The 19,252-nt window shown below is 48.1% G+C and overlaps 1 protein-coding gene across 28 annotated transcripts in view; it reads left to right on the top strand.

Annotated features, from left to right (window-relative positions):
* The window catches only part of LOC102982825 (folliculin-interacting protein 2), a 215,546-nt gene that overhangs the window by 36,375 nt on the left and 159,919 nt on the right, over positions 1 to 19,252 (top strand). For 22 of the 28 annotated variants that reach the window (XR_008617732.1, XR_008617734.1, XR_008617733.1 and 19 more), the window contains exon 1: positions 2,900 to 3,523. The exons of 3 other annotated variants lie outside the window; for them this stretch is intronic. Coding sequence is in view for 11 of the 25 variants with exons in the window: in XM_028491570.2 (XP_028347371.1) it covers positions 3,363 to 3,523 (161 nt within the window). In the remaining 14 variants the exon portion in view is untranslated. Of the gene's footprint in view, positions 1 to 2,899; positions 3,524 to 19,252 lie in introns of those variants that run through there. 3 more of the 28 variants (XR_008617736.1, XR_008617737.1, XR_003680435.2) reach the window with 1 other exon arrangement.

The following is a 19,252-nucleotide window of genomic DNA, read 5'->3' on the forward strand; positions in this document are numbered from 1 at the left end:
AACGTATGATCTGTGTAGGATCGTAAGATGCATACACTTCTCTACTGCCAAGCAGTTATGTGTTAAGTGTGTTTTTAGAAGATCACGGCAGAATTCAAGCCCAGGACGTCTTCACGGGGAAGCTGGGACGGTCACTGGGGAAGCGGTTCTCCAGCAGGTGCTTCCCAGGCCAGGAGCGGCAGCTCCTGGGAGCTAGTTAGAACCGCATTCTCCGCTTCCAGCCCGGAGCTGCTGAATTGGAAGTGGGGGGTGGGGTTGGCCCAGCACTGGGCATTTAGGGGCCTGTGAAGGTTGAGAACCACCTATGAGGGAGCTGGAGGCTAAAGCTGTGCTGGCTGAAGTTAGGGAGAGACGCTGATGAAGAAAGGAGAAGCACCGGTCACTAAAACTCAGCTTAAGTCTCCATACAAAGACCCCAGGGGACCATCCTGCTTCCTTTTCTCGCTCCTCCTTGCATGTTAGTTGAAGGCTGAGTTTGGGTTCGAGTTTCCCATGCCAGTCAGCTCAGTTTCTGTTTAAGGGGATCCCTTCCCAATGCAGTTCCATCCTTATTTCATCCAAATGTCCTTTGTGACCGTGTTCTCATTTTCTTATTATTCTTGTCGTTTAAAAGTGTTCGCATCGTCTGGATAGGGAATACAATTGCATTTTTATAACAGTGTTTGAAGCCTTGGGAAGATGTAAAATGTTGGAATGATTGAACAGCTTTGCGTCTAACTGCTGGGAAGGTGTATGTCCAGAATACATATTTAGAAAGGGTTTATGTCCTTTCATCAGGGCCTGGATAAATAACTTTTAGAGACTGAAGTTTTAAAAGTGAATTGGTTTTTTGACACATAGAAAGTGGGATGTGTTCCCCCAGTGTTTCCTCTACAGATTTTATAGAATCTAGCTACTTGGGCATTTTTAAAGGTCCTGCCCCATCAGCGTGGAACGATGCTTTCATTTCTGCCGTGATTTTAGACAAGGCAAGCCAGGCCCTGGGGAGTTGGAGGCATTCGCCTGGGGCCTTGCTTGGGCCGCCTGTCAGGTGGGCGTGATGGTGCAGGGGCTTCCTTCTGGCCTCTGCTTGCTGGGCTGCCTGGGCCGAGGTGGACAGGTTAGAGCTGCTTAGGTGCTCTCTGGTCCTCTTGTGAAAAAGCGAGAGTGGTTTTCCAGACAGTTCAGAGGAAGAAAAGAGGAGCCCGTGAGTTCACCGTGGCCGCTGAAGTTAAGCCTTGAGCTCCAAACGTGTTCCCTCCCTGGAGAAATGGATTCACTTTCTCCTAACCTGCTCCTGTCTGTCATTTGAGCCTGTGCCGCAGAGGAGCTGGTCACCATCGTAGGTGGGTTGCAGTCTTCCTCTCTCAGAGGAGGGTGTAGTTAAGATCTTCCGTGGGTTTTTTACAAAGGAACTTTAGGGTCACACGTACAATAAAGTCTTCAGGTAACTGAGGCTTCTGCCACAAGACCATTAGACCTCATCACGCTTGCAGAGTGAAATATATGCGCTGCCATGTGTCGATGCACTTAAAAGCCCTCTGAAGCCTGTCGATGAAAAATTAATCAGTAGTCGATCTAAGAAAGAAATAGAAAATTTTATTCGCGCCAACTTGAGGATTATAACCCGGGAGATGGTCTCTCAGAAAGCTGTGAGGACTGCCCCGCCCGTTAGAGGTCACGCACAGTTAGATACATTTGTGAGACAAAGGGTTACACGTCACATGACGAATAGACAGTTTACGCAACCCAGATCTGCACGCAGAGTTAGTAGAGCGTCATCCAGACCCCGCACGGATTAAGAAGGAATGTAGTCTCCTAAGGAGGCGTGGTCAATGCAGACACACGGCGCATGCTGGCGGGGAGCAAGGAGGCCCGCGCGGGCAGAGGAACGTTTTATGTTTAAATCTTTCTTGTCTTGCCGTGAAGTATGGATTTTATTTCCTCAAACTAAAGACCAGGCCGAGGGCTCATCAGATTTTAGGGCTCTTTTAATATTTTCTTCAGCCAGATTCCAGGATGACAAGAGGAAAACAAGTTGGGACAGTCCCTTGTAGTTTTTTGTATCAAGACTTGACCTGTGTTTTAAGGACCAGTGCTTTTTATTTCTTCTAAAAGAAAAATTATTTTTTCCATGAATTCACAAGACTATGGAAAAGTCATATTGATATGTATATCAATGTATGTCATATAAAATATATAAAATATAAATGTATATCATAAAATAGCATATATATCACAAAATATAACAGAAATATAAGCTATGTATCATATAAAAATCATATGGAAATATGTAATATATCATAAATGCATAAAATATAAGTACATGTCATATAAAATATATTTCTTTAAATATAACAAAAATATAAAATATGTATCATATAAAATATTGAAGTGTGTGATATATCAGTATATATCAATATATCACAGATATATCATATTGATATATAATACCATAGTATTATTCCCATTTTACAGATGAGGTATATTCATGTCAGAAGTCAAAACTGAACTGCTTTTGTTCTTGGGTTCTGCTAGTTCAGGGCTCTCTCAGCTTGAGTATGCTTAGGAATTAAGAATCCAGTGCAAGAGTTGTGAGGGTTTATGGCTTCTCAGCTTATTATTACTTTTCTTGCATAAATGAATTAAATTCTATACTGGTATCAAAGCCAGGAGGCGTCCCTGCCCACCTGCCCCCATGTCACCCCTGTGCATTAAGCCCTACGTCCGTCTGCTGAGGGTAACCGTCTCCCTCCCTTGCCCTGGGTCGTTTTGCAAGGTTGCAGAGTAGGACCCGTCAGCTGACACTTGGTCACAGGAGAGCCGTTCCCAGGGTGGTGGCCAGTGTCAGAACAACCTTGCAGCTGAAGGCGAGTCACTGCATTTCGCTCACAGGCCTGGGTGCCCTGTGAGCCATATTCAGAGGTCTTGTGATGAATTAATTGGCTACTACGTCATCCCCAGCAGGGCCACAGATGGAGTGAGTCAGTCCGAGCTGCTCAGCCGGTTGAGTGCTTTTGTCTTTTGTAACCGGAGCCCAAACCCAGGAGCAGAACTAGGAAGTGGGGCTTGGACTTGTCAGATGGTAGTGGCCTTGCTAAGAGCGTGTTTTACAGCGTGAGGGGTGCCTCCGACTCCCCAAGTCATCCGAGGGCTTAATTTACGTAACAAGCCAATGTTCCTGTTTTGTTTTTGTTTTTAACTTCTGGAAGAGGAAATCAGTAGGCTGCAGCCGGGGAGCTCGTGTCACCTCCCGCATCTGTACCGGGAGCTCAGGGACCATTTAGCACAGCTGGTCACCGAGAAAATCCTCCAACAACGGGACCTTCCAGGTCCACGCGGAGAGTCAGGACCACCCAGAAGAGGGCTGGCCTGCCGGGGAGATGTGCGGCTGCTCGGCCAGGACCACAGCCCGGCCGGGGGGCCGGCGGGACGCGTCCGGGGGTGTGAGCCATGGGCAGACGCGCGGGACACGTGCGCGCTCGAGGATTTGGAAGTGCGCCAGGGTGGGAAGGGACACCGGTCCCCCGGAACTCGACAGCAGGTTTGAAACTTCAGTTCTATCTCAGACTCTCAGAGAAATTTCTTCTGTAATTCACTGGGCACCAGGGAGGTAAAAGCGTGTTGATGGGAAACTTGCGTCTGCAGACAGGCACGGGGTGGCTGGTGGGTGTGCAGACACGTCCTCTCCTTTACGGAAAAAGTGGAGGATGGGCACTTCTAGCGGCTGTTCGGATTCTGCTGCCCTGTGCTTCCTCCTGAACCTTGCTTTGCCGCTGCTGGGGCCACCTGCAAGCAGTGGTGCCACCTGCCCTGCGTGGAGGCTTGAGCAGTGCTCTCACAGGGGCTGTCGGGAAAAGGAGATGCAGCCCCGAGGGATCGGCACGCTGACAGATGGGGCGCGGGGCCGGGGTCTCACTTCGCAGTCTGGACGGTGCGTGCAGGCCCGGGCGTCTCCAGCTGGAGGTGGGTGGTGACGGAGAGCCCGGGCTTCCTCTTCTGGAAAATCCTTTCCACGGGAAGGAAGGAAGGAAGGCGCTGGGGATGAACCGGGGCTCCTAATGCAGCCCATCAAAGGAATAGCGTTGTACTTGCTGTATTCTTTTTTTTTTTCCTGATGTGCAAATAGTGCTTTATTCCAAACTCCTGTTGTTTCTGTGGTACATATCTTTCAATTACTTCACCGTAAATTTAATAATACCTTTTTGGGGAAGAAAAACAGGTTGTTTTTTTATCTTTGGTAATCAATAATTGCACACTTTTTTTTTTTGCCCATGTAACTTATTTATTTATTTTGGTTTTCGTTCTGTACTTTTGTTGATTTTTTTAATTATTTTTTTATACAGCAGGTTCTTATTAGTTACCTATTTTATACATATTAGTGTATACATGTCAACCCCAATCTCCCAATTCATCACTGCACCAAGGTTCCACATATGTGAGTTAATATATGATATTTGTTTTTCTCTTTCTGACTTACTTCACTCTGTGTGACAGTCTCTAGGTCCATCCACGTCTCTACAAATGACCCAATTTCATTCCTTTTTATGGCTGAGTAATATTCCATTGTATATACGGACCACATCCTCTTTATCCATTCGTCTGTCGATGGGCGTTTGGGTTGCTTCCATGACTTGCTGTATTCTTTTGGGTTGATTATTTCATCCATTTTGGAAGAATTCATTCATTTTATTAGTAGTAGCTCTTAATTGAAACACTACTTGTAAAGAATGTTAGTGCATATCAGTGAAACAGAAAAATCCTTTGGGAAGCGCATTTCATTCCAAAATTTTAGTTAGATAGACAGCGAGGAGGGCCAGAGAGTAAGCTCTGATTCTCGTGATTAGTGTAAAAGTAAGTTTCTAAATTTACTTAAATGTTTCTACTCTTTTCCTTGTAGAAGTTTTCTCAAAATTATTATGACTCATAAACTGTTTATCCCATAAAGGGAGTTCTTGGTTGACAGATAATCAGGATGTGATTCCTGTCAATGTAAAAATTGTTGTATTTCTTCAGTGGAAACTTAGTAAAATGGTATATAGTCCCCTGCAGGGCAAGCGCTCATAGATTGAAAATCCCGTGCCATCCACTCAGTTACAGAGATTCACGTGAGTGTTCGGATACGAGTTTCACTTTTACACTCCCTGTGTCTGTTTCTTATCTAGAAAGGACGGCTGAGTGACAGGAGGAGGCCGGTGGTGGGTTGACACTCAGTCGTCTCGAGTCTTTTGTTTTGTTTTGTTTTGTTTTTTTGCGGTACACAGTCCTCTCACTGCCGTGGCCTCTCCCGTTGCGGAGCACAGGCTCCGGACGCGCAGGCCCAGCGGCCACGGCTCACGGGCCCAGCCGCTCCGCGGCACGTGGGATCCTCCCGGACCGGGGCACGAACCCGCGTCCCCTGCATCGGCAGGCGGACTCTCAACCACTGCGCCACCAGGGAAGCCCTAAACAGTACTTCAAACTTAAAAAGTTTTCACATCCATTAGCTCCTTTCCTTAGTTTAATTTCCTTTAGATTTACTTCTCAGGTGCTGAGACGTTTTTAGACTTCTGTACAATGGCGATGTGTGTGTCGTTTAGTTGGAATTCACCCTCGTTGGGCCAGCTGTCTTGGTCCCTTTCCCACTTTCTCTTCCCCTTTGTACAGTCTTGAAAGGGTGTGCATTGTGTGCAGTGCTGTGCTTGGTTCCCTGAGTTTCTCCAGGACTCCGGTCGGTCTCAGGATGGAGTGAATTACCGTGAGGAGCTTGCGCCCTCAGGATCTGGCTCCAGTGCTCACGAGTTGTCTGTGTGTCCAGCTCAGGTGGCAGCCAGCCAGGTGTGACTCCCAGCACCTGCTTTGCTCCTGGGTTATCTTAGATCCACAGTTTTGGGTGGTCGTCTTAGCTGAGCACACTGATAAGCGGTTTTTTCTTTTTGCTTTTTCTTTCTCTCCTCGTGATTTTCCAGTTAGGCAAAGGTGAAGAGAAAGATCCCACAGACACAGTGGAGAGGTTCCAGGTACCTGGGAGTGGCACGGTGTAAACCTGGCACAGTGCAGGGCAGAGAGAGAAACCTTCGATCTTCCCACTATGGTTCTTGTGGAATGAAACATTTCAGACCTGGGAACTCTGAACTACGATGCTGGGCTTCAAATGTAATTGCTTCCAATCTGCTTTCTTAAAGCTGCTGATAACTTGATTTTCCCAGCTTTCCCAGCAAGTTAGGTACATCCATAGGGCTGCTTGTATGCGGACTCTGGGAGGATTTGCCAAGTGTATCCGTGAATTGCTGTTTCTCTGATGGCAAGAGAAAATTCGACACAACTTGGCCCTGAAAAGTGTACCCCACACATGCCGAAGAGGAACTGAAACAGCCCTTCAGAGTCAGTGGTGCCTGAAGTTTCACATCTTGACATTTAGATTCAGAAGAGATCCGTTGTACTGCTTTACAGTCACCAGGACGGAGGGAAGCAGAAGTAATGAGTGTAGATCTCTGATTTATCCACGATTTGGATGATCTAATTTTACTGAAAAAGGTAGAGCCTTCGCTTGTTTGTGGGAAGAGCTTACAGAGAAGACAAATACAGAAACCAGGGTGTGTTTTCCCCAGTGCACGCCTCTCGGAGATAAGCTGGCTGTGATTGCACAGCCGTCTCTGTTTAGGGTACTTGGGTTCTGAAGATTTTAGTAAAAGGCTACTAAAGGGAGGGTAAGGCAGGCTGGGGTGGGGAGGGGCGGGGCGTGTTCATCGTGCTTTCCGCCTAGAAACACCGTGAAAACCTTCCTGCTTAGGAGATGGAGCTGCCAGACGGGTTGAGTGCAGGGCTCGGGCAGAGCCCCGCCCGGGCCAGCTGACAGCCCCGTGCTGGTGACCCGCCCCACAGGGAGCTGCAGACGCGGGGGCGGGGTGGGGGGGACTCTCCCAGATGCCTGGCCATTGCCCCACAAGTTCCCTGCCCTCCCTGCCTGCCTTCCCTTTTCGCTGACTTCTGTGCCACGAGGAGTTTTCTCTGACTCGTTAAGAGAGTCTGTTTCCATTGGTTGATGGATGGGATTTCGAGGTGTCATCTGAGGATGAGTGAATGGTTGCAGGAATGCAGTGTAACTTGGTATTGCTGAGGAGTCCTGCTGCTTTAGGTTCAAAGAATATTCATCTTTCCCGCATCTCTCAGGGATGAATCAGAGCAGCCTCCGTACGGGGGCTGCTGCGTCGAAGCTGCCCTCTGGCTGACCCTCTGTCTGGCTCTTATTCTGATAAGTATCGACGACAAGCAGGGTAAAGCCCTTGTCAGTCGTCACCATAGAGAACTGTGTGGAGAGTGACAGTGTTGCAGGCAGAAGGCCGTCCCTCCAGCTCTGGGGTCCACAGCCAGGCGCTGGGGGGCCGGCAGCCGAAGGCTTTTCCCCAAGCTCTGCTCGGCCGGCCGGGTGAACTGGCCGCGACTCCTGGGCCTCCTGGTGGGGCCTGTTGTGAGTCAGGCTGAGGCTCAGCCTTATCGCTTTATTGTTGCAGTCACAGAAGCTGAATAACCGCTGAACAAGGGGAAGTAACCCTCGTGGGAGTTGGTGAGAGCGATAACCCGTGACCCGCCTGACGTTGTAATTAGACTCCCAGCCAGAGCTCACCAAGGGAGACCCAGCGGGGGATTCCCCGCAGTGCTTCTCCCCCTTTATGGGATCCCGGGTTTATACGGAATTGTGCGGGTCAGGAGTACATCCATCCAGCAGACGTTTACGTCTGGAAGGCTTTGCTCCTCGTCTTACTCTCTGACCTTTCTTAGTTTAGAAAGGTTAAAAAAACCCACAAAACACTACTCTCAGGTCTTTACAGAACAGATGTGAATTAAAATGGGGTCTTTTTTTTTTTTTTCTCACCATGACATTTTCTTTCACTTTCATGCCTCACCCTCCCCAAAGGCAAACAAAAGAAGAAAATAAAAAACCAAAACCTTGGGAGAGCTAAGCTAGTTTTTCCATTTAGTGATTTTTTAAAAAAATTCACCCCTAACATGTGAGAACATAGAATGTGGCACCAGATTCAGGGAAAGCTCCTCTGATCTGGGATCTTCTCTGCCTTGATCTCACGATCTCAGGCTCATCTCCCCCTGGAACTCGCTGTGTCTTCTGGGTGGCCACCTCATCTCTCTGTATTTCTGTTTTCTCTTCTGAAAGAAATGAAAGTGGTAGACCGGGTGGGTGATCCCCAAAGAAGTGTTCTTAGAACCGTAGATCCCTGAGCCTTACTTCAGATCCACTGGGCCAAATTCCTGGAGGTGGAGCCCGGGAAAAGCTTTGCTCATTACAGACAAACACACAGAGCCTCTGCGGTTAGGTCTAGTGAAGAGTCAGGTCTGGGACCACCAGGTGGGGTGTCGGAGCCCCTCCAGCTCCAACGCGCCGACTGTCTGTCAGGAACCGACGGGGCCCAGGGATGTCAGACAGACGTGAGGACCTTGGCAGCCGAGGGAGTCCTGAACGTCTCATCTGGGGAGCAAAGCCACGTGGGTATTTAGGAAGCATATTCTCGGGAAAGGGAGGACCAAGTGCAGAGCTCCTAAGGCAGGAACATGCCTGGCGTGCACCCTAAACAGTGGTGCCCAAGGGATGCAGACAGTGAACGGTCCTCCGTGGGCCCGTGAGCGGGCGGTCGGGCCTGCAGCCGTGCGCCGCGGTGTGAGCGGAAGGGGCAGGTTGCCGGCCCCCCGCCTCTCGCCCATTGGCCTTTGCTTGGTAACAGACATTCGTGCCACTGAGCCTCTTTTCTTTGTATCTAACCATTGTTCTCTCCAGGCAATGACTGCTGCCTTAGTGTGAACGGCTTTTACGAGAGCTGATGGAGGACCACCGGGAGGCTCTGCAGAGCCCGGTGCGAGGCCCCCCTCCTCCCAGGTGGGCGCACGGGCCCCAGGGGAGGTGGCCTGCACTTCTGCTGAAGCAGGGACAGAGACCTTGGGTGGCCGCTTCCAAGCTCGAGTAACGTGTCCTTGGTTCTCGTCTTCGCAGGGACTTCTCTAGCAGTCTAAGTGATCTTCAGAGAACAATCCTGTTGCAGACTTAAAACCAGTGCTTATTACTCAGAGTTCCTATATTTTAAAAGTCCCCTTGACCACTGAATTTTTAAAAAAATAGACTCTATGTTTTAGAGCGGTTTTAGGTGCCCTGAAAAGTTAAGCAGAAAGGACAGAGCCCCTGTCTCCTGCCTGCCCCTCACTCACCCCTCCCCTACTGTCAGCATGTGTTACAGCTGATGAACCTGCAATTGACACATCATCATCACCCCAAGCCCTGGTTTACGTTTGAGGTTCACTCTTGGTGGTGTTCATTCTATGGGTCTGGACAAACGTGTAATGAAACGTACCCATCGATAGAGTGTCATACAGAGTAGTTTCACGGCCCTAAAAATCCTCTGTGTTCTGCCTGTTCGTGCGTCCCCTAACCCCCCGGCAGCCCTGATCTTTTCAACTGTCTCGATAGTTTTGCCTTTCCTAGAGTGTCATTTGCTTGGAATCATGCAGTACGTAGCCTTTTCACATTGGCTTCCCTCACTCAGTCATATGCATTAAAGTCTTCTCCATGTCTTTTCATGGCTCGATAGCTCATTTCTGTTCAGCACTGAAGAATGTTCCATCATCTGGATGTACCAGTTTATTTATCCAGTCATCTACTGAAGGATGTCTTGGTTGCTTCCACAGTTTGGCAGTTGTGACTAAAGCTGCTGTAAACATCCCTGTGCAGGGTTTTGTGTGGACATAAGTTTTATTCCTTTGGGTAAATATCAAGGAGTATGGTTCCTGAGTTGTAAGGTAAGAGCTTATTTAGTTTTGTAAGAAACCACCAAACTTCCGGGGCGGCTGTACCATTTTGCGTTCCCACCAGCAGTGAGTGACAGCTCTTGTTGCTTCACATCCTCTTAGCATTTGCTGTTGTCAGTGCTCTGAATTTTGGCCACGCTAATGGGTATGTGGTGGTATCTCGTTGTTGTGACGTGTATTTCTCTAATGACGTATATGTGGAGCACCTTTTTCGTGTGCTTATTTGCCATCTGTGTCTCTTTTGTGAGCTGTCCAGGTCTTTTGCCCATTTTTAAATTGGGTTGTTTGTTTTCTTATTGTTGAGTTTTACGAGTTTTTTGTATATTATGGATACCAGTCCTTCGTTGGAATTGTCTTTTGCAAATATTTTCTCCCGGTCTGAGGCTGGTCTTCTTCTTCTCTTGATGTTGTCTTTCACGGACCAGAGTGTTTCATTTTAATGAGGTCCAGCATATCAGCTGTTTCTTTCATGGCGCGTGCCGCGTGCGGTCACCACCACGCTCAAGGTCACCTGCATTTTCTCCTATGTTATTCTCGGAGTTTTATAGTTTTGCACTTGGGGTCTGTGATCTATGTTGAGTTAAAATTTTGTAAAGGATTTAAGGTCTGTGTCGAGATTCTTTCTTTTGAGTGTGGATGTCCGCTTGTTTCAGCACTGTTTGTTGAAAGACTGTCTTTTCTACAATGTGTTGCCCTTGCTCCCTTGTCAAAGGTCAGTTGAGTGTGTGTGACTCTGAGTCTGGGTCCTCTGCTCTTCTTTGTTGATCTGTTTGTCTGTGCTTTTACCAGGACCATCCTGTCTTGTTTACTGTAACTGTAGTAAGTCCTGAAGTGGGGTAGTGTCATTCCTCTGACTTTGTTCTTCTCCTCCAGTGGCCTGTTGGCTGTTCTGGGTCCTGTGCCTCCTCTCCTTGTGAACTTTGGAACCAGTTTGTTGACATCCACACAATAACTTGTTGGGATTTTGATTGGGATTTCATTGAATCTTTAGACCAACTTGGGAAGAACTGACGCCTTGAGTCTTCCACCCATGACCATGGAATATCTCTCCCTTTATTTAGTTCTCCTTTGATTTTCTTTATCAGAGTTTTGTCGTTTTCTTCATATAGATCTTGTACATACTATGTTAGATTTATACCTAACTATTTCTTTGGGGGGGCGATGCTAGTATAAGTAGTATTGTGTTTTTAATTTTAAATTCCACTTGTTAATTGCCAGTATATGAACTATTTTAACAGGTATATTTTTCAGAGCATGGCTGCATTCATGTCAGGCTAGTTGCATTATTTTCAAATGCCTCCATCTTTTTCTTTTATATTGTTACTAAACTTATTTTTAATACTTTTCTTAAATATTTTTTCTGATTATCAAAATGGTACAATTTTGTTACAAAACATTTGGAAAATGCAAGCAAATATAAAAATGAAAACCTAAATTACTAGCAGCTGCGCTATCACACAAATTTTTACTCCTATTAATGCTTTGATTTATTTCCTTGAAGTCCTTTTTGGTACATGGATGTAAGCTGCACTGTATTAACTAAACCATGTGTTGATATATAGGTATTTTACATATATATGTATTATATATATAATACATATATATATATATATAATCTGCTTTCTCACTCACTATTATACCACGACCTTTTGCCCATGTCAATAAAACGTTTTTAAGACAATTTTTAATGACTTTGTAGTATCTGAAGTTGATGGCCTCAAAAATCTTGGGTATGTTCTGAACGGATATTAAGGTTTCCAGTTTTTGACGTTACAACCCTATTTGTGTTCAAATATCTGATGGTCTCCTTGGGAGGGCATTTTCCTTGGAGATTTTCCTTGGAGAAAGTCTGAAGGAGACCCATTTTCCCTCCGCAACAGAATGTGAAAATGGAGACACAGAAACTGGTCCGGTAGGTGGGACGCAGGCAGCGTGTGTGACAAGGGGCCGTGCGCGGCCTGTCGATGCTCTCAGACTCAGCACCGCTTGCTCACCTGGTCCTCAGCATCCGCGGGCTCCCCGGCCTTGCCACGCAGGACGCGCCCCGTGCACCTGAGGCCAGGAGTGGAGGACCAGGTCAGCATGTGGGCGCTCTGCAGGCGGCGAGATGCCAAAGAGTGAAGGAAGGTTGTCCGTCAGAATTGATTCCTCTTCCCCGGGAGGCCAGTGGGCCGGCAGAGCAGTCAGGAGCGTGCCGCTCGTCAGAACTGGGCCTCTCCTGGGAACCTGGAGGCAAAGATAAGCGGGCCTCCAGCCCTAACAGCTTCTATAGGTTCCTCAAGTCACTTCTTAAAGGGTATGAACGTGAGGCTTTTTCCTTAACGTTTTGAAGAGCATTTTATCTCTGTGTGTTCAGACGTAATACATTCGCTTGGTTCAACAAAAAGAAATATACGTCTGAGTCTTGTTGTTCCTACCTCTTTCTTCTTCCCCATCCCATGCAGGTAATCAGTTTTATTAGTTTGCTATAAATTCTTTCTTTTCTCATTTTAAAAGCCATGTAACGCTTTCATTTTATTATGAAATATTCGTCATACCGAAAGTGCAGACTATGCTATGTTAACCATATGCGTAACCACAACCCAGTTTTCTTAAATCTTACCATTTTGCCACTTTTGCTTCACGTGTATGATTTTTTTTTAAAAAAGAACTAAAACGTTAGGGAAGTAGATGATGCTTCCTGCATCATCCTTCCTGGGCCCCATCTCCCTCCCTTCCTTCCAGAGGTAACCACGGTCTGAATATGGTACTTCGCATTCCTCTGCATGTCTGTCATTTACTGGCTGGGATGTATCCATAAATCATACTGGGTTACAAGTATTTAACATTTTAAAGTGGATATCATACTGTACGTATTATTTTGAAGCTTACTTTTTCATACAGCTGTATGTTTTTGAGATTCGTTTGTCTAACTCCACGTAGCTCTAGTGTGTCAATTCCAAATTCAGTATAGCATTCCATTGTGTGAATATGCTACAAATTACCTATCTGTTAGTCTATTCATGAACATTTCATTTTTGTTTTTACAAATTTTACTGTTATAAACAATGTTGCAGTGAATGGTAGTAGCACATGTGTCCCTGTCTGCACATCTGCATGGATTTCATAGGGTGAAAGAAATGGAGTTTAAGTTTTAGGAAATGTGACCCTTTGGCTTTACTCAGTATTCTCGGAAGTGAGTGCCCGACTCCTTTCCCACCAGCAGTGCGTGGGCGTCCTCACCGCACACCACCCTTGGCACGGGGTCGGGGGAAAGGGGAATGTAAGTGGAATCTCGTTTTCTTCTAAAACAGCTTTATCGAGATGTCATTCACGTACGTACGTACAATCCACCCATTTGAAGTCGATCCATGCTTAAGTGGATTTGCTGTGTCCTCAGGGTTATACACTCATCACCACATCAACTTCGGGACATTTTCAGGACCCTTGAAAGAAACCGCCTCCCACAAAAGTTGGCTGTCAGTCCCCGTCTCCTCTCAGCTCTAGGCAGCCACTAAGTTACGGTCTGTCTCTGTAGATTTGCCTGTTTCTGGACATTTCCTGTAAGCAGCAGCATACAGTTCATCATATCATATGTTCTTTTGTGGTTGACTTCTTACATTTACCATCATGTTTTCAAGGTTCACCCGTGTTCTGTGCATGTAATGGCACTTCATTTCTTTTTAGTGCTGAATCATATTCTATCAAATGGATAGGCCGGATGTTTTTTATCACGTGAGGGACATGTGGTTTTTCCCACGTTTTGGGTCTCGTGAATAGTGCTGTTATAAAGATTCCTGGACACATTTTACATGGAGTGTTTTTTTGTATGAAGAGATGATAGTTTGGATGCCGGGAACAGCAGACACAGGTCCCAGGCGTCCCCGCGGTGCAGGCGGGAGGGTGGGCAAGAAGCAGCAGGGGGCCATTTCTCCAGGCCCCTTGGGCAGCGTGGCTCAGGGCCTCCCCGCCGACGTCGTGGGGTCACAGAGACCTCGTGGTGACCCGCGTGGAGCGCGAGCCCACCCCCCCCACACACCCCCGCAAGGCCTTTCCGCGGCCATCGCGCATGTTCGGGCCTCCGGTCCCGACTGCTGGTCTCTGGGGGACGGTGACCCAGTGCTGTCTTTTGCAAGGCTTGTCTTCTCCACCCATCCGGGAAGGGCATTTCCAGGCCAACTCATCCACCGTCTTGGCCATTTAGTTAAAAAACCAAGCTTAGGAGGTGTGGGACCAGCTCCTGGACTTGTTTTGTTGGTTTTGTCCCACTCCTGTCCGTGGCTGGCTGTGGACCACAAGGTCTGGAACCCCCTTTCAGAACCAATGGAGCAAAACCCACTCCTGATAAACTAAGGTCGCCCCTTACCTGGGTGGGCCGAATATTTTTGTGAGTTTTGCAGTCACGGCACGCGGGATCCTCCCGGACCGGGGCACGAACCCGCGTCCCCTGCATCGGCAGGCGGACCCTCAACCACTGCGCCACCAGGGAAGCCCCGTCTTCCTACTTTTTAAAAACTCAATTTGCTTAAACTGAATCCTTTTACATTTCTTTGGTGCAGAAGTAAGCGAATACGAATATGTATCCTTCCTTCTTCCCTGGGAGGAGGCGTGCGTGCCCCAGGGTCTGCTCCCCCTGTGTGGACTTGGCCGTGGGACCCGGCTCCCCCGTGTCCTGCTGGGTGCGTCGAGCAGGAGGGATTGAATTTGCCCCTCCCGTGTTCTCTCCAGTTGTTTCTAGTTCTCTGCTTTTGGCACACATGCTACAATCACACGTCTGCATACGTTTAGTTCCAGGAGCGGGATCGGAGTTCCAAGGTTACCGACACCGGTGACTCTAAGAGCTGGGACCAGTTACCCTCCGTCTGAACTTGCACCCGTGTGCGCCTCTGCCTGCGTTTCTCTCGTGTGCGCTGTCTTCCCTTTTGGAGCTCGCCCTGCCCTGCCGTCTGATAGGGGCATGACTTTCATTTGCTTCTCTCTTTCCGAGAGCGGCAGTTAGCATCTCTTCCTGTGTTTACAGACCATCTTATTTTTGTTTTTCTGTGAACTGTCTGTATCCATTGCCCGCCTTTCCATTGGTCTGCAAATCTTTATTGATTTCTGGTTGTTCTTTATCTATGAGGGAGATTAAGCCTTTGTCTGTGATACGAGTCGCTGATGTTTTTGTGAACTTTTCAAAAAGCGCTTGATCACATTTTTTCTACACAATTGAGGTCATACTATATACATCATCCCGTGTTCTGTTTCTCACTCTTAACACTGTATCATCAGCATTTTTATTTTTCAAGTGTAGCATTTCTTTAGACCCCGAGACGGAAGCGCAGAGGGATGTCTTGGGATGCGGAGCGCGTGGCGCTGAGTGGTTTGCTCGTGGTGTGGAGGTGATGGCCCTGCAGCGCGGGGAGAGCGGAGCTTGGGGTCAGGAGACATTGGTTCGAGTCCCGCCTTTGCCCCTTACTGGTTCCAACCTTATTAAAGTCTCCTAACTTCTGCACAAAATAGGTGGTGTGGTGCCAACTCTCACAGGGCATCTGTGGACGCCAGCTCAGGTACATTCCGGAAAGGAGTTAGGTGGGTATGTCTTGGGCGCCCTGTGGTCCTCACCACCAGCCTCCCTGCCTGCACCCAGACGTCAGGCCTTCTGGAACTAGCGTCTCTAGTCTCTGAGATTGTGCAGTAAAAATGGACAGTTATTTAGTACGGCGGAAATCAATTCAGTACAGTCCTGGAATGGTAATCACCAACTGAAAGCTGTAAATAGGTTGGACAAATGAGAAGGGGCATCCCTTTCTTAGAAGCTTCGTCCTGTCTTTGGGGGAAGCAAGGGGGTGAAAAGGGGCAGGAGAATGGGATGTATGGATGCTGAGAAGGAAGCTCAGTAAATGTCACTGTCTAAGGCCGAACTACGGGTTTGAAACCGAATTTGAAGGCCGTGAATTCATTAAGGTCGTTTCCCTGAGGGAGTTCACCCACTGCCTCAGGCTTCAGCTTCAGAAGCTTCTTGGAGCAAACTGTCATTGAGGTTGTTGGTCTTAAGACAGTACTGGAGTCTTGGATGGATTCAGAGAAAGAGTGTTCCTGCTGTATTCCTCAGTTTCATTATTTGTTTTTAATTTTTCGAGAGAGAGCACAGTCATATGGTTAAATATTCAAAAGCCACAGTGTCTTTTTTTTTTTTTTTTAACTTTTTAATTTTTATTTCTTGGCTGTGCTGAGAGGCATGCGGGGTCTTAGTTCCCCAACTAGGGCTAGCGCCCCCTGCAGTGGAAGCTCAGAGTCTTAACCACTGGACCGCCCGGGAAGCCCCCAAAGCCGCAAAGCCTTAGTGAATACCTGCGGCACGCTCGCCAGCTGCCTGGCTCTGCGGTGAGCACTTTGCAGTTAACCCTCAAGTCAACGCTCATGAGGAGGGCCCCGCCGTCATCCCCATTCTGCGGGGGTGGGGGGTGCCGAGGGACACAGAGGGAGGTGCGTGCCAGGCCGCACGGCCGGGAAGAGGCAGGGCGAGGGCGCAAATGCAGGCTGCCCGGCCCCGAGCCCGCAGCTCTCCTGCTCTGCGGCCCCGGCAGGCGTGCATCAGGTGGTGTCAGGAAGCCCTCACCTGTGCCCTGGAAGGAGGGGCCCACTTGCTTCTCTCGCCCGACAACCCAGCCTCCTGCTCCAGATGCCACCAGTCTTACAGCTACATGTCTTTCTAGACATACTCTGTGCAAATACAATAAAATCCAGAGTTTTTCCCTTGTGTCTCCTTTTCAAAAATACGTACGGTAGCTTTCTATACACAGTGTTTTATACTTCTTTTTTCCAGTTAAAGCGACGTCCTAGCGCGTATTCTGTCATCACTTGAGGAGAGTTCCCCATCCGGGGTTGTATCTGTGTAGCACCCCATTGTAGGGACGTACCATCCCATGCTAACACTTAGCTGCAGGCCTTTACTGCTCCAAACGGTGCTGCAGTGGATCCCTTTTTGTGCGTAATCAGTTGGACCGATGTAAGGTGATCTGTAGGATTAATTCCTAAAGTGGAATTGCTGGGTCAAAGAGTATGTGAGTATGTGTGTTTGTACCCATCTCTCTCTCTCTCTCTCTCTCTCTCTCTCTTTCCCACTCTCCCTCTGTTTTCCTTATTTTGGCCCCTGCCCTGCAGCACTGCCCTCCCACTCCTCCCCCACCTACTGGCCTATACCCATCTCTTCTAGGGATAATATTTTACGGCCAAAGATAGGTACGGCTTCTACTTATTTTGACTTTGCCGTTTTGCAAACAAAAGATCTTGTGGAGAGAATCATGCTTTTAACCTCTGAAAACCTCTAGAAAAACTGACCTCTAGAAACCTCTAGGGAAAAAGAATGATTACCTTATCTGTGTGCAAGTTAAATGGATCTAGAAGTAACTCATGTATAAGGCTATGTCTTGAATATTTACTTCGAAATTCATTCGCCTCCCCGTTATGGGTAAGGCAGCTTCCCTGGGTGGAGGGGAGGGTGGGAAGCCTTCCCTCCAGGAGAAACTATGGAATCATGTTGGTGCAAGTTGGCTTTGAGCAGAGGTGAGAATTACATCTCAGCCGTCCCGGGCTTAGTGAATTGATGCCTGCGTGCAGGTGGATCGCAAGGCTGCTTTTTAAAACAATAGTTTCTAGCTTCTAGATACAGGAGAAGAATTAATAGTGCTCTTTTAAGAATTAAAGGGACCCTTTTGGAAAACGTGAGCCGTATTTAGAAATTCTGTACGTTTCTAAAGAGGAGAAAGGGGAGAGCCTGTTGATGGCCGTAACGGAGCCCGGGAAGCCGGCGCGGGCGGCATATAAAGGATTTATATAAAGCAATAAAGGATTTACCTTTATTTATCACCTACTTTCTTAAAGACAAAAAAAGTTGCAGCCAGTATCCAATATCAATTTCTTCTGGGAAAATAACCGCAGGGTAGGTTTCATTGGAATCGTTTAAAAACTGTATCTTTAGGTTCGTATTATGTATTAAAGCTCCTGTTGAGAGTCTGAATCTTTAAGTACTTTTTCACTGTGCTCTTGACCCCAGGACAGCAATTCAGAGGTGAATTTTTATGTAGCTCTTCTGAAACTAAAAACCAGGCAGTCTGTGGAGCTGAAGTTGTACCAGTGCAAATAGAGGAAGAAAGACAAATCAGCTAATTTGCTAATTACTTTTCCTGTTAGCCATCTCCCTGAGCTACTAACCTAGCAAAAAAGAAACAAAGAATTCCAGATATGTTACTGCCATGTTTTTATATAATTTTTTTTCTTGCAATAAATCGCTTGCTACAGGGCGGGGAGTAGCACACATTTGTGCTGACACGTTTGTGCTGAGGGGGTGAGCTCTGATCGCCATCTCATCAAGCGCAAGTTCCCTTTTTCCTCCGCCCTGCTGACCCTTTATTCTCCCGGCGGGAAATGTCGCCGTGCGCCCAGTGAGCTCACGAGAGCAGGGGCCGCGGTCTGCTCACGGGCCTGGAGCTGCTGGGTGGGTGGATGGATGGTGTTTGCCAGTCTCTCTTCGTTGTGATCATCATTGTCGGTTTTGTTGATTCTGTGGTGTTTCACATTCCTTTTTCTTGGACCATTTAAAGTTCCCTGTCATACCTGACTCTTTAAACATTCACATTCTCAGATCACAAGACTGTCTCTCAACGCCGCCCGAGAACTTGACTTTGACGAGTTTTGTGTCCTTGCCTGAGAGCCAGAGGAAGAATATTTTTGAGGTCTTCTTCTCTCATAGACTGTGGTTCCACCGGACGTCCTGAGCCCACTTCCAGCCTGATTCCGGCAAATGTTCAGGGGAGGAATCAGATGCCCACCCTGCAGGTCCCGGGGGACAAATCACTGCAGCAAACCTGACACCTCCCGGCCTGCTCCTTGCCAGCTTGAGGCCTGGAAACCCTGGGTGCGCAGGTCAGGGCCCCTCTCCATTTCCCAGAAGATGGTTTCTCAGGCAGCTTCAGTCCCCTCCTAGCACAGGTCTGATCGCGTCAGTCGCTCTCTCAGGAGGCTGGAACGGCACACACCCCACTGCTTGTGGAGCGGACACACGTTCCTTGACGTAGCAGTCAGGGTCCTGCTCCGGAAGTCCTGAACTTCCCAGTTCTGTGCGGTCCCGCTGCAAGAGCCCTAGCCTAGCTGCCCAGCCCTGGACGCCGTGCCACTCGACCATGGGCCTGTGCCCTGCCCTCGGCCTGCAGCGCCTTCCCGCTCTCCATCTCGCCCGAGCCTGGCCGCCCTTCACTCCTTCCGATCCAGACGTTGCTTCTCCCGGGGACGTCTCCTGTGCCTTGTCCTCTTGTTTTCTCTGGTTACCCACGTGCCTGCCTCTTCAAGTTCCTTAGGAATAAGGACATTTCCTTTTTCTTTTTTTTTTTTTTTTTTTTTTTTTGCGGTACGCGGGCCTCTCGCTGCCGTGGCCTCTCCTGCTGTGGAGCACAGGCTCCGGACGCGCAGGCTCAGCGGCCATGGCTCACGGGCCCAGCCGCTCCGCGGCATGTGGGATCTT

This window comes from Physeter macrocephalus, chromosome 7 (assembly GCF_002837175.3).
Source record: "Physeter macrocephalus isolate SW-GA chromosome 7, ASM283717v5, whole genome shotgun sequence".
In the NCBI taxonomy this organism is placed as follows: Eukaryota; Metazoa; Chordata; class Mammalia; order Artiodactyla; family Physeteridae; genus Physeter; species Physeter macrocephalus.